General features: G+C 41.9%; 1 protein-coding gene across 13 annotated transcripts in view; it reads right to left on the bottom strand.

Moving 5' to 3' along the window:
• The window catches only part of RASGEF1B (RasGEF domain family member 1B), a 181,991-nt gene that overhangs the window by 3,459 nt on the left and 163,911 nt on the right, over positions 1-14,621 (bottom strand). For 6 of the 13 annotated variants that reach the window (XR_006641265.1, XR_006641267.1, XR_003110536.3 and 3 more), the window contains exons 11-14: positions 9,591-9,686; positions 9,099-9,222; positions 7,228-7,300; positions 4,067-4,407 (exon numbers count right to left, since the gene is read on the bottom strand). Coding sequence is in view for 7 of the 13 variants with exons in the window: in XM_025289836.3 (XP_025145621.2) it covers positions 4,383-4,407; positions 7,228-7,300; positions 9,099-9,222; positions 9,591-9,686 (318 nt within the window). In the remaining 6 variants the exon portion in view is untranslated. Of the gene's footprint in view, positions 1-3,005; positions 4,408-7,227; positions 7,301-9,098; positions 9,223-9,590; positions 9,687-14,621 lie in introns of those variants that run through there. The other 7 variants (XM_025289836.3, XM_025289838.3, XM_045166271.1 and 4 more) reach the window with 3 other exon arrangements.

Genomic DNA, 14,621 nt, shown 5'->3' with positions numbered 1-14,621 from the left:
AGACTGCTATCTCATGCTATCCAGAATGTGAGTATACACTTTGGGATGTTTCATTTCTCATTAGATCAAATCTTAGCGAAATGAAGGAGGGTTCAGGCTTGTGGAGTGGGGTTTAAACCTGCTGAAGCCTGCTAGCACCAAAGGGAACTGACTACCTGTGAACATCCTCATTGCATTAAGTAAAGAAAAAAATGCATCCTTTAAGAGAATTTGATTCTTAATTATGGAATTAAGGCAGATTTTTAATTAGGGTCTATTTTGCATGGATCCGGACTTATTCGATAGTTTCAAGCCTCTAACCTCTAACAAAGGCAACGTTTGGAAACCTTAATCTCCAATGCCAACCTCTTCTGTTAGCACAGAGTAGGGTCAAGTGATCTTGATGACATGAAGCAGAGAACTGAATCTATTGCCTAATCTTTCAAACCCAGAAAAAAATCTTTGGCTTGACTTACCCAGGAATTCCCCAATTTTCTAGTAAAACTCTGGAAGCCCAGGTCTGACAAAAGTCCTTTTCAAAATGTCTTAAGGGTAAAGTTAATAGAGTCGTCATCAGAATCTCTTTGCGTTCAATATGTTTAGTTAGTTTCCAGGTCACTAAGCACATTTTTCTCCAGGAAGCCAATTCAGGAATTCCTTTGAACTCTTAGCTCCCCTTCCCACAAAAAAAAATCAACTTTTCTAGCCCACGTTTCTATCCCCAGCGGTCCACTCTCCATCAGAATAGCAAGACATGTCTGGAATAGAGGCAGGGGCTTTTGTTGAGACGGGCCACAGGGTAAACAGAACGCAGCGAAGTGGAAGGCAGAGCTTCTCTATCATTTGTAGCCGATGTAACTGTAGCCTGTACAGTTGAGCAACTCAGCTTCCAAGGCTGAGCCGTGCTTTCTTGGGATTCTACGTGCAAGAGGCTAATGGGCAGCAGTACAAAAAGAAGCACAAGTGTGCTAAAGGCGCAAGAGGTATGAGAGGAAACAGCAGGGGTGTCAGAGCTGGGGCCAGTGGAGAGGGAAAGCTGAAAACCTTCAAAGACAGATGCGCGGCAAACCTTTACCAATGATGTTCTTTGTTAGATGCAAGGCGGGCCAACGCTGGGGAACCTGGGCCTGTGTCCTCAAACACAGGAGGTTTGTCCTCAAACACAAGGGATACTTCAAACCCTGAAAGGGGGCTCTCTTCCTTCCCCACCCAACTCAGCTTGATGTGAGGCCTCAGCTCAGAGCCCGCAGCTGAGGAATGCAGGGCGTGTCTGAACAGAACACATCAGAATCCACATCTATGGGATGCTGTTCACACTTGTGTTTACCCAGACTTCCATCCAGCTACAGCCATGATCAAGACACCTAGACCCAAACCCAAGGAGGAGGATGGTGAATTACTGCCACAGCTCAGTTCCTGGTTTAAAACTGCTGGCTTATCTGGGCATGAAAACAAAAGGCACAAGAATGGTAACTCTTTCCGTGAAGAGTTATGGTTTAAACACCCTTATAATCTCTAAAAATCCCTAATTTGTTAAGCCTCTTATCACTTTAGGAAAAACATGTTCACTAGCCCCATTTATGTATCTAATTCCACTCATTAGAGCTGACTCATTGGAAAAGACCCTAATGCTGGGAAAGATTTGAGGGCAGAAGAAGGCAGCAATGACAGAGGAGGATGGGCTGGTTGGATGGCATCATTGACTCAGGGGACATGAGTTTCAGCAAACTCTGGGAGATGGTGAAGGACGGAGAAGCCTGGCGTGCTGCCATCCATCGGGTCGCGAAGAGTTAGACACAGCTTAGCGACTGAACAACAACAACAGTGCTTTAAATAGAAAATCTTAGAGCATGTTTGCAAACTCATTGTAATGCTCAGAACAACCAGTTAAGAGAGTCGAGGTCAGCAGCACACTTTCTGTAAAGGGCGGAGAGTAAATATCCGAGGCTTTGTGGGCCATTCTGTCTCTGTTGCAACTATAAGACCCTGGTTTGTAGGCAAAAGCAGCTGCGAGGAACTGAGTAAGCAAGCGAGTGAGTCTGTATTCCAAAGACTTCACTTATGGATGCGGAAACTTGCATTTCATATCATTTTCATGTATCGTGAAAACACTTTTTTCCTCAATTTTTTCCAACAATTGTCACCTTGTGGCTCGAATAAAAGGAGTAGATTTGGCCAGCATCCCATCATTTGCAGACCGCCCAACCTAAGTGGTTGAAAGATGGCCATGGCTGCTGTCATGGCAACACCTGCAGGATGCAGAGTTCAGGGCAAGGCAGTGGAGGCACTGAGAGGCAGCGCTGTAGGGCACCCTGCTGCTCTTCAGATTCTAGGACCAGCAACATCAGCATTCCCCGCACCCTACCCCAGACCTACAGAATCCACACCTGCAAGTCAACAACATCCCCGTGTTCCTCGAAAGCTTGAAGGTTACACTGAAGTCTGAGAAGGCTGGACAATGTGATTTAAAGCCTGGGCTCTAAAATTAGAAGGTTTAGGTCAAGTCTTTGTGTCTCTCATTAGCTACATGGCCTTGAACGAATCATCATCATTATTGATGCACCTATTTCCACACCTAAAAGCGTGGGGATGATGATCCATGCCAAACATTCAGACATATCTGGCAAGTGATGCTTATTAAAAGATGGCTCAGTGGTAAAGAATCTGGCTTCTGTGCAGGAGACCCGGGTTCAGTCCCTGGGTGGGGAAGGTCCCCTGGAGAAGGGAATGGCTACCCACTCCACTATTTCTGCCTGGAGAATCCTACAGACAGAGGAGCCTGCTGAGCTACACAGTCCATGGGTTCGCAAAAAGTGGGACACAACTGAGCAACTACCACTTTCATGTTTTCAAAAATGGGTTCAAGAAAGTCAGGAGCCACACACATGCTTCTAAAGGCCACTTCCCCAAGGACAAGCCACATTTCCAGCCAGTCCCTTGAGTCGAATGACTGAGACTCCAGTCCCCCACCGCCCCCACCTCCCCATCAATTCCATCCAGTAAAGAAACGAAAGGCATCACAACTGCAGGCCGCAGAGTGTCAAATATATTGATGGTTGTAAAGGGACAGCTTAGAGACATTTTCGGTCTGCTGAGATGGCGTGCAGTATACAGACATGCTCTGTTTTTTGAAACCATGTCATTAAGTTTTCAAATACATCTCTGTTTTGAACATGATGTCTTGTTTTTTTTTCATTAGCACAGTTTACTACTCTACAGATTCTCCTAGAGTAAATAAATATAATGACTGCAGAGCAACTACGGATTTGTTTAGATGTTTAACAAGGTGAACTATTTCACAATTAGATCGACCTCTTGAGTTAACAGCAAGATGTTTTTCATGTGTTCACTGCTCTAGTGGGTAGGGAGCGGGGGGTAACTTTACCAATTTGTTTTCTGTTCACATGTTCAGTTGCCAACAGATTCCAAAAGGTAATGAAAAATAACAGACTGTTAAAAACTTGAATTGTAATTAGACCATGGGGTTTTTTTTTCCCCCAAGGCCCTTACAGTCAGATAATTCAAATTTACAAGAGGAAAAAATAATACACATCATGGAAAACTAAGTAACAAGAAAAAAACTACTAAAAAATACATCCGTAGAACACAGTGGTCAGTTGTAAACAGCTCAGGAGGGCAAAGAAAACAGACAGTCCTTCTAGAAAGTTACGCAGTCCAATGACAAACTCTGCCTTTTTTTTTTTTCTAGTGGCTATTTTCCTACCACAGTGTTGAGCTTCATTATTATATTAAATAACTTATATGGGTAAAAAGGAGTTTGCTAACCAGCAGCCAACTCAAAACCTTATAGGAAAAGGGAAGAGGGGAATTCACAACACAGCCTGAGCTCAGGGAAGCTAAGTCCAAGGCTGGCTTCCAGCCAGCCTGATCCCTCTGGGGCAACGCCACTGAGCTGCAGTTTGGGATCTAAAAGGAAGGCTTGCTTCCCCTCCCTTCTCTCCCTTTTTCTTTTAAGTTAACAAAGAAACATGGGCTTCCTAAGAGCCAGCCCTCAGCTGGGCAAGTCCCATTAGCAGCAAATGTCGAACCAAATTAAAAACAAAACAAAACAAAAACACACACATACACACACAAAAGAAAGCTCCATCCAGGTGCAGAGCTGTGATTCACATGGAAATTCCAGGAGATGAATCATTGCAGAGCTGGGACCCTTAGAGGATTCTTTCTCAAGTGTCCTCAGTGAACATTTCAGTCTCATAGAATCTGAGTCAATCTGTCAGCTGCAGGGAGCAAGGTCCTCATCTGCTCTTGAGGGAGCGTGCTTGCAGGGACTTCATGATTTTTTTGGTAGCACAAGATTCCCGAACACAAAGGCCAGCCCCTCGATGATCTACGTGATGCAGCGGTGGAGGCGGCAACAGCAGCAATCAGCAGCCCGTGTGTTAAACTCTGCCCAGGAGGCTGGATCTGAGGAATAAAGAAGACACGATCAGAAGGGAGGCGGCAGATGATCTGAAGGAGGATGAGAATCCTCACCTAACACCAGTTTTATCTTTCCCGTGTTTGAAGCTCGATTTTAAATAGTTTACAGTAAATCAGACGAATATCATGTGATATTACATGTATGAGGAACCTAAAAAAATGACGCAAACGAACAGATGGACAAAACAGAAACGGACTCACAGACATAGAAAACAAAGCAGGATTACCAAAGGGGAAAGCAGGGGGAGGGATAGAAATTTTAGAGTAACATACACACACTGTCCATGCATGCTAAGTCGCTAATCCACTGGGATTTGCTATACTCAAGTTTGGGAATTTCTCCACATCTCTAAAGTAATAAAAGTATATAGGGTAAGATAGAAATTCTATATTAATAGTTAACTTCTGACTTTTTTCCAGCTTTACTGAGATATGTGTGTGCTAAGTTGCCTCAGTAATGTCTGACTCTGTGACCCTCTGGACTGTAGCCCATCAGGCTCCTCTGTCCATGGGATTTCTCAGGCAAGAATACTGGAGTGGGTTGCCATTTCCTTCTCCAGGGGATCTTCCTGACCCAGGGATCGAACTCGCATCTCCTGCATTGCAGGCAGAATCTTTACCTCTGAGTCACAGGGGAAGCCAACATATACACACTACTATATATAAAATAAACAACAAAGACCTATACTCCATATTTTGTAATAACCTATAAAAAATCTGAAAAAGTATGTGTATATATGTGTGTGTGTGTGTACACATATATAAAATTGAATCACTTTGCTATACATCGGAAACTAATGCAATATTGTAAATCAACTATAATAAAAAATAATTTAAAATAAATTTTAAAAAAGGACAGAAAAATATTAAGCACTGAAGTCTTTCAGATTTTCTGGGAGAACTGCTAGTTCAGGCAGGGTACATCATTTGAGAATCTGTTGTTGCTGTTCAGCTGCTAAGTAGTGTCCAACCCTTTAAGACCCCGTGGCCTGCAGTGTGTTAGGCTCCCCTGTCCTTCCCTATCTCCTGGAGTTTGCTCCAACTCATGTCTATTGAGTGATGCTATCCAACTACCTCATTCTCTGTCATCCCCTTCTCCTCCCTGCCCTCAATCTTTCCCAGCATCAGGGTCTTTTCCAATGAGTCAGCTCTTCACATCAGGTGGACAAAGTACTGGTGCTTCAGGTTGAGCATCAGCCCTTCCAATGAATGTTTAGGACTGGTTTCCTTTAGGATGGACTGGTTGGATCTCCTTGCAGTCCAAGGGACTCTCAAGAGTCTTCTCCAGAACCACAATTCAAAAGCATCAATTCTTCAGCACTCAGCCTTCTTAATGGTCCAGCTCTCACATCCATACATGACTACTGGAAAAACCAGAGCTTTGACTAGATGGACCTTTGTTGGCAAAGTGATGTCTCTGCTTTTAATGAGCCTTAGTATTCACTTAGCATGTGTGATTTTGCAAAGAACCATCGCATACTTCTTTTTTATCTTCCTTGGGGGTGCTCTGCCTTGCCCAACACCTGCATTACCCTCAGTGTCATTGCTCAGCAGCACAAGAACATGTCCAGAGCTGTGGCGGACATGAGGGAGGAGCTAGTGCTCACCCTAAGGCTCACAGAGCAGAAGGGTAAAGAAGAAATAGCTCCAGTCCTTTGCCTATTACCACGATTTGTTCTAACGATAATAATTCCAACGCCTCCGTACCTTATCTCTCCTCTATAAAAGGTTCAAAGAAGGCCTAAATTTTCCTTTGAAACAAAATCACACAAAAGCAAATATATCTTAGATACCCTGGTTCATAAAACCTAGCCCTGATCGAGTTTAACGAAGGCTCCCAAATGACTCTGGAAAGAAGAGAAAATGGGCCTGTCAACCTGGTACCAAAAGGCACATACTCCTAGAGTCTCTCAGTAAAAATACACAAACAGCAATTTTGGTTATAGTAATTCTATATCCTGGGCTACTTTCACCCATTAAAGCATCTCAAGTGGTTAAAAGACAAACTTATCTATCCTGCTGCTGCTACTGCTAAGTCGCTTCAGTCATGTCCAACTCTGTGCGATCCCATAGATGGCAGCCCACCAGGCTCCCCCATCCCTGGGATTCTCCAGGCAAGAACACTGGAGTGGGTTGCCATTTCCTCCTCCAATGCATGAAAGTGAAAAGTGAAAGTGAAGTCGCTCAGTCATGTCCAAGTCCTAGCAACCCCTTGGACTGCAGCCTACCAGGCTCCTCTGTCCATGGGATTTTCCAGGCAAGAGTACTGGAGTGGGGTGCCATTTTAGTTTTGTTCAAAAATACTAATAAAATAACAAAATGTTTAAATTTGAAAAGATTGTGGATTATGTTTCAAGTCCTAACTCTCTCTCAAACCAAAGAGGGGACCAAGATCTAGGCAGTAAGTGACACTCTCAGATTTACTAACCCAACTGGTTTTTTTTATTTCAGGTCAAATAAAATTTTAGTGTTAGAACAATTCTTATCTTTTAGATGAAGAAAATGTGTCAGAGGCCTTTTTAACACACCATGGGGAAATTTCAGTTCCTCATCCCATAAAATACTGGGAGAGAAAAAGCAGCACAGAGTCACTGTATATCTGCCAGTATTAAAAAAAAAAAAAAGCAATAAAACTGAAGGATGGCAATGAAGATTTTAAGCCACAAATATTTAGTAAACAAGAGCTAAGCGACAGAGAGGGCTTGCAACATGCAGGCAGGGACTTCCTACAGCAAGCACGTAGCTTTTTTCACTTCAGGCCAACATGTTTAGATTTGTACAGCAATGCGAAGCAATGAGACTCACCTTAAGGACTTCCATCTGTCTTTCTCTATATGATTTTCAGGTCCTTCACTTTCATAGGATGCCAAGTAGAGAGCTACAATCAACCAAAAGGAAGAATGCATGAATGCGGAAGCCTTCTAATACATTACCCACCTCCATTCATCTCCCATTCAACCTCAGCCAAACTCTACAGCTAAGCACACTCTTTAAAACATCGAATTACAATTGGGAAGCTTTAGAAACACAGAACACCACTTTGCCCCTACTGGACCCTCTCAACAAAACACCAGGGGCCTCTAGACCAAAAAAGCAGTTGGTTAAGTAAGACAATTTATTATTATTATTTGTTAAAGGGATACTTGTGAAAGACATGCAAAGTTTGACATGCCCACAGCATATCTCCCAGGTTCTATTTTTTTAAAAGCTTATTTATATATCTATATATTTTGTTAATTTATTTTTGGCTGGCCTGGGGGGGCTTTTTCTCCAGCTGCAGCGAGCAGGGGCAACTCTCTGTTGCAGTGAGAGGGCTTTTCACTGTGGTGGCTTCTCTTGTTGCAGAGCACGAGCTCCAGGGTGCTCAGGCTTCAGCTGCTGCAGCACGTGGGCTCAGTAGTTGCGGTTCCTGGGCTCTAGCATAGGCTCAATAGTTGTCGAGTGTGGGCTTAGCTGCTCCACAGCATGTGGGATCTTCCCAGACCAGGGACTGAACTCTGTATCTCCTGCATTGGCAGGCAGATTCTTTACCACTGAGCTGCCAGGGAAGCCCATAACTAAGACAAGTTTTGAGGCCAAAAAAAAAGCTTATAAAGGCAAGCCACAGGACTGGAATATACACTCACATTTATACTCTTTACAAAAAGGAGGACTGGGATGTGGAGCCTTTTCTGCTGGATTGATTGATTTATTTGGCTGTGCCGGGTCTTAGCTGTGGCACATGGGATCTTCAGTCTTCACTGTGGCACATGCGATCCAGTTCCCTGACCAGGGATCACAGCCGGGCCCTCTGTACTGGGAGTGCAGAGTCTTAGCCACTGGACCACCAGGGCTTTTAAAAAGACTCCCGGACCCCTGTTAGCTTTTAAAAAGACCTTTTAGCAGGTAAAAAGTTAGGGTTTTTAGGTCAATTTTTCACTCTTCTAATGTTTTCGCTTTAATTTTAAGTCAAAAAGATTTCCAAAGCTTTAAAAGCTGGGTATTAATCTTGCCTTCAGAGGTTAGTAACAATCAAGCCCTCTCTGGAATAGATCTTATTAATTCAAAATGTTCTTTAGTCATTATCATAAACACTATCAATCTACCATGAGAAATAGTTAATAGTGCAATTGATTTGTATAATATTAGGCTATAATAGAGTAATATAATCAATCCCCAAGTCTTTTACAAACTTTAAGTATCCAGTCAGTTTTTTTGGTACACAATCACTGTTTCTGTCTCAAAGTCCCTAATGTTTTAACAGGTTAAGACTTTCCATGGTTTATTTTTTACAAATAGCAGCGGGTAGCAACTGCTTTGTTTTTCAAGTTTATCTTGAATATCAACATGTCACGAAACACCTTTTTTCTCCATTAAAGCAAGCCTGAACAAGGGGAAAAAAATCCCTCAGTAACTTTCCATTTGTGCCCCAAAGCTCTGCAGATCTAATATTATAAAAATTTTGTTTAAACACAGAAATGTACTATTTGTGGCTGAAGAGTGAGTGAGTGCCTGACTCAAATATTTTAGGGATAAATCACACAGTTTTTTGTGCAACAGAAAACTCAAGATGGAACAGGTCAGAACACAGGCTTCATACTACATAAGGAACCAGACACCAAGCATTTAATACACTGATTTCCTGATTGTAGGTTCTACAGATCCTGGGAGCAGTCACAGCTTAATAGGCTACCCACCATCTTCACTGAAGACTGGAACTGTGAGCAGATGCTGTAAGATCTTCCGGTCCCTCTCAAATGGACACTCCACTTGTTTCCACGTCATGAATTCACTCACTTGTTTGGCCAGTTCCCAAAATTTCTACAAAAGAATCAAATGAAAGTTGAATTGAAAGGCAGTTGTCAAAAATCATGAGCTTGGATGAAACCACTCCATTTAATGTTCTCTTCTGGCTTCTGATCTTCTGAACTACATCATTTTCTTAATTTAAGAAAAATCAGCTATTGGTATTTTTAGGTAGTGGTGAAAAGTTACTCAAATATCTCTGGATAAGAATAATAATGGTGTAGCTAATTTATTCTACTCAGCACTATTATCTTCTCATAGATTAGCAAGGAAAGAGAAAACTTGGTTTCAGAACTTCAGAATCAAGCTCAGATGGCCTGGCCTCTCTGCACTTGGTGGAGAGGCTGGTCCTCTGCGCTCAGAATTTTGCAGCCTACCCTTACCTCAAAGTTGACATGGCCATTGGGAAGGCGGTTGGCACAGCCCTCATTGAGGAAATAAATATCTTTGATTAACAGACTGAAGAATGGTATCACAATCTAGAGAAAACAAAAAGATTCTGGTTTGTTTTGGGCAAATAAACATTTAGTCTCTCATCAAACAATACAAGATGTTAATGAAGGGATTACATAGTTGCTGTTCAGTTGCTCAATCATGTCCAACTCTTTGCAACCCCATGGACTGCAGCATGCCAGGCCTCCCCATCCCTCACCATTTCCCATAGTAGGCTACCACTGATTAGGATGGGTGCAGTGTTTTGTTGACCTCCCATGACAGCCATTTCCTTCCTTACATAATTTTTCTGAACATGCAAATGCTGTTAATAACCAAAACGAAGCAAAGATGAGTGGCAATGGGAGATGGATGGATTCAGGTTGTTTTCCTTATTTTTCTCAACATAATGGCACATAGTAAAATCTGAAAGTTCTCATTATAATCAAAGGGACAAGATCTAAAGGACTCTTACTTTTCATTCAGTTAGAACCAAATAATAGAATACCTGCCACTGCAGGTACAAAGATTTTTTTTTTTAATGTTTATTTATTTGGCTGTGCTGGGTCTTAGTTGCAGCATTCAGAATCTTTTAGTTGCAGCCTATGGGATCTAGTTCCCTGACCAGGACTTGAACCTGGGCCCCTTGCATTGGAAGCACAGAGTGTCAGCCACTGGACCACCAGGAAAGTCCCACAGGTACTAAGATTTTAAAATATGTGACCCATCTGTCTTTGAGGATCTGTACTTTTTCTATCATTTACACAACTACATTTTAGATGATTTTTCTTTTTAGAGGAACATTTTCTTTTCCCTTGAAGAACTGTATATATGCTCAGTCATTCAGTTGTGTCTGAGTCTTTGTGATCCCATGGACTGTAACCTGCCAGGCTCCTCTGTCCATGGAATTTTCCAGGCAAGAATACTGGAGTGGGTTGCCATTTCCTCCTTCAGGGGATCTTCCCGACGCAGGGATCGAACCTGTGTCTCCTGAGTCACCTGCGTTGACAGGTGACTCTTTAACACTGAGCCACCTGGGAAGCCCCTTCTCTTATAGACACAGCTCAAGATAACATGAGAACTGGGAGTTTTCAGTAATAGTTGCTACAAACTTCCTATTGAGCAAATCTGGCCTTGTATGTCAGAACAAGTCAATACCTGCTGTCTTGGGAAAGCACCAAAGCAGTATAATACCTTGCACAATAGTTGTGAGGGAGGCCCAGGTGAGGGGGGATATGCATGTGCAAGTTAACAGTTGTTAAAAAAAAACAACGAGCCTTCTTTAGTAAGCCTTTCCTGCCTTACATCTTTGGTTTGATAGAGTGGTATTTAACAAATTAACCTAAAATTATAATCTCTGAGACAGTATCCTAATTCCTGCTAAATCCAGAGGGAACAAAGAATAAGACTCTCTGTTCTTCCCCTTTGTAACTTCTGCTGCTGCTGCTGCTAAGTTGCTTCAGTCATGTCCGACTCTGTGCGGCCCCATAGACAGCAGCCCACCAGGCTCCCCTTCTCCAGGCAAGAACACTGGAGTGGGTTGCCATTTCTTTCTCCAATGCATGAAAGTGAAAAGTGAAAGTGAAGTCACTCAGTTGTGTCCGACACCTAGCGACCCCATGGACTGCAGCCCACCAGGCTCCTCCATCCATGGGATTCTCCAGGCAAGAGTACTGGAGTGGGGTGCCATTGCCTTCTCCGTTGTAACTTCTACTTTCTCTCAAATGCTAACATGTTTTTGAAGATTCTAAATTTGCAACAGTGCAAACGATGCTACAAACACCTGTGGGTGGGCCTATGCTGTTTACCCAAGAGCAGGTTTTTGAAGTTTTCCTAAGCTTATGACTCATGTGGTACATCTATCCTAGATGAAGGGGAGGTCTGGAAAACATATGTTTTGGCTTATACACAAAAATATTAGCATACATTTTCACTTCTAGAGAGAAATTCAGATTTTCCCCTAAAGTCATTTAAAAAAGATAGGCTCTGATTATTTTTTTGTTTTGCTGATTTCTTGACAGCACTTTTGAATGTACTTAAAAAAGTTTTTTTTTTTAATTTCCTTCTTTATTTTACTCTTTTGGCTGCACTCGGTCTTTGTGGCTGCACGGGTTTTCTCTAGATGCGGGGAGTAGGGGCTACTCTCTAGCTGTGCTGTGTAGGCTTCTCATGGTAGTGGCTTCTCTTGTTGCGGATCATGGACTCTAGATGAGCAGGCTTCAGTAGTTGTGGCTCATGGGCTCAGCTGGACCTGAGGCACGTGGGATCATCCTGAGCCAGGGATCAAACCAGCATCCCTTGCACTGCAAGGCGGATTCTTAACCACTAGACCAGCAAGGAAGCCCTGAATTATTTGCTATTGTCTGGAAGTCTCTAAACTGAATTCGTTAAGGTCCCTTCATAACCTTCTCATAATTTTACTGGCTATTTTTTCTATTATTTTAGAACTAAACAGCCATCAGCATAAGGATAAAAGCACACCTGCACCTCACTTCTCTGCAAGACCACCTGTGCCTGCAAGGTGTTGGGCTTTGCCTCTGCCAGTTTCAAATGCCTGAACTGAGAGGCTCTGCCTCTCAGTTTCAAATCTGGCTCCACACTCGACTGGCCATATAAGCCATGAGTCTGCCAACTGTGGCCCCCGGGCCAGCCCATCTCATCACCTGCTTTGGAACGGCCTAGAGGTCATGCAGTTTACATTTTTAAATGGCTGGGAAAATAGCAAAAGAATAATATTTCATGAGCATGAAGTTAAAATTCCAGTGTCCAGACAGCTTTCGTGTGAAACAGTCACATTCATCCACTCACCGGCACATCACCTATGTCAGCTTTTGTGCCACTATGTCTGAGCTCAGTAGTTGCAACAGAAACTGTGCAATTTACAAAGCCTAAAATATTTATGATCTGGTTGCTAAGAGAAAAAGTTTGCCAACCCTAGGTATAAGGCTCACATACTAAGAAAGCCTAGTTTCTTCACTTTAAAATGGAAACAGTGCCTCATTGAGTTGTGGCAAGGATTAAATTAATAATACAAAACTTGACCTCAATTAAGCATCCCCCCCAAACACATGGGCCCCATACAAGGGGACAAATACTGCTGATGGATCATCATCAGGAAAATGAGGACTGAATTATAATTAAGGTGGACCTACATATGGTACTGATCACTCACTGTCTGACAAGGATATTTAAATTCTTCAGGAGTTCTTGTCACATGCCTCTAGCTGGGTGGCACAGGCTATAACATACGTGAGTTTTGCATTCATGGTGTGTGCCATACAATGCAGTCTTTTTTAAAAAATAAAATTTACTTAAACCAGAAAAAAATGAAGAACAATTCACTTGTTTCCCCCATTCCCTACCTCATGTCTCTGGCAACCATCAATCTGTTCTCTGTATCTATAAGCTTCTCTTAAAATGAAAAAATATATATATATATACACACACATATACATATATACATTTAGATCTCACTTATAAGAGAGATCATAGAGTACTTGTCTTTCTCAATCTGATTTATTTCACTTAATGTCTTCCAGTTTTACCCATGTTACCACAAATGGCAAAACCTCATTCACTTTAATAGCTGAATAATATTCCATTACATATATAATGAATAAATTGCAATATGTATATATTTGTATGTATATATTTTATATATATGTATGTGTGTGTATAATGTATATATACGTATACATACACATATACATAAATAATAATTTCTTCATCCATTAGTGGACAAGACTGTTTTCATATCTTGGCTTTGTAAATAATGCTGCAATGAACATGGGATACATATATCTTTCCAAATTATATGGTGTTTTTCATATAGTTGGATAAATACCCAAAAGTGGAATTGTTGGACTGATCCACTATTGATTGTCAGAACTACTTTTCCAAGATGCAGCAACAGAAATAATCTCCCTTATTATTCCTGCTCTACTCCTGATGCCCATATGCTAGACAGAGCGGTCTGACAAGCTCCTTCACCTTCTCATTTCCTCATGAATGGTTCCCTTCAGATCGGCAGCCCCTACGCAAATCCACCACAGTAAAAATCAGGAGACTACAAGGACTCTGGATTTCCAGAGCTAAGGTGGACATATAGGCTACTAACAGGAACAAAGGTTTGGTTTCTGAGAAGTCTTTCAATGAAGGCTTTCATGGGAAAACTTCTCAAGTAGTAATGTTTCCTAATTCCCTTTCACAATATTCTAAATTCAGAAACTTGGCAGCTACACCTTAAAGGAGTTATCAGTTCCACACCTAGAAATGAATGGTGATGAGGAGGAATAAGTTCCCACGATCAGAAATGGGATGGTGAAAGTATTTAAAACCATACACTCGCATGAGGAGTGGTTAAAAACCAGGAGACACAAGGACTCATAGGAAAAACAGCTATTTAAGGATCATTTAACGGCCCCTATGTGACAGATAGATTTAATCTGTTCTATGATGTGGCTCCTAGAGAGAAACCACATTGGCCACATACACATAATTCAAAGAATATCAAAGATTGTATTACTCTAGTCATGTTTCCAGGAAGACTTTAAAATAGGCAATAATTCAGAGGTAAAGAGTTTACCCTCACTTCAAAAAAAGAAAAAAAGATTTCAATTCTCTTGAATCAAAGATGGCTCTTATCCCCCCAAATGCTTTCATTCATAGACTTGGAGGACAACCGTGAACTAGAAATGTCATATTTTTAAAAAATTTAGTGGTGATACCATTTGTTTTATGAACTGCAGAATACAATCCCTATGCTCAGACAGAACTGGTTTAAGAAAAAAATGAAATTAAAGTCGACAGAATTTGCTCAGTGACAGAAAGGGTAAATACTGTTTTTCTGGAAAAAAGCTATCAGACCCCCACAAGCACAACATTCACTGAGATCTTGGTTGGGGGTTGGCATTGCTGCAGCTTCAGACTTAGTGGTAAAGAACATGCCCTCCAATGCAGGGGACACAGGAGACTCGGGTTCA

The sequence above is a fragment of the Bubalus bubalis genome, chromosome 7 (assembly GCF_019923935.1).
Source record: "Bubalus bubalis isolate 160015118507 breed Murrah chromosome 7, NDDB_SH_1, whole genome shotgun sequence".
NCBI lineage: Eukaryota > Metazoa > Chordata > Mammalia > Artiodactyla > Bovidae > Bubalus > Bubalus bubalis.
This window is presented reverse-complemented; position numbering and strand designations above follow the sequence as displayed.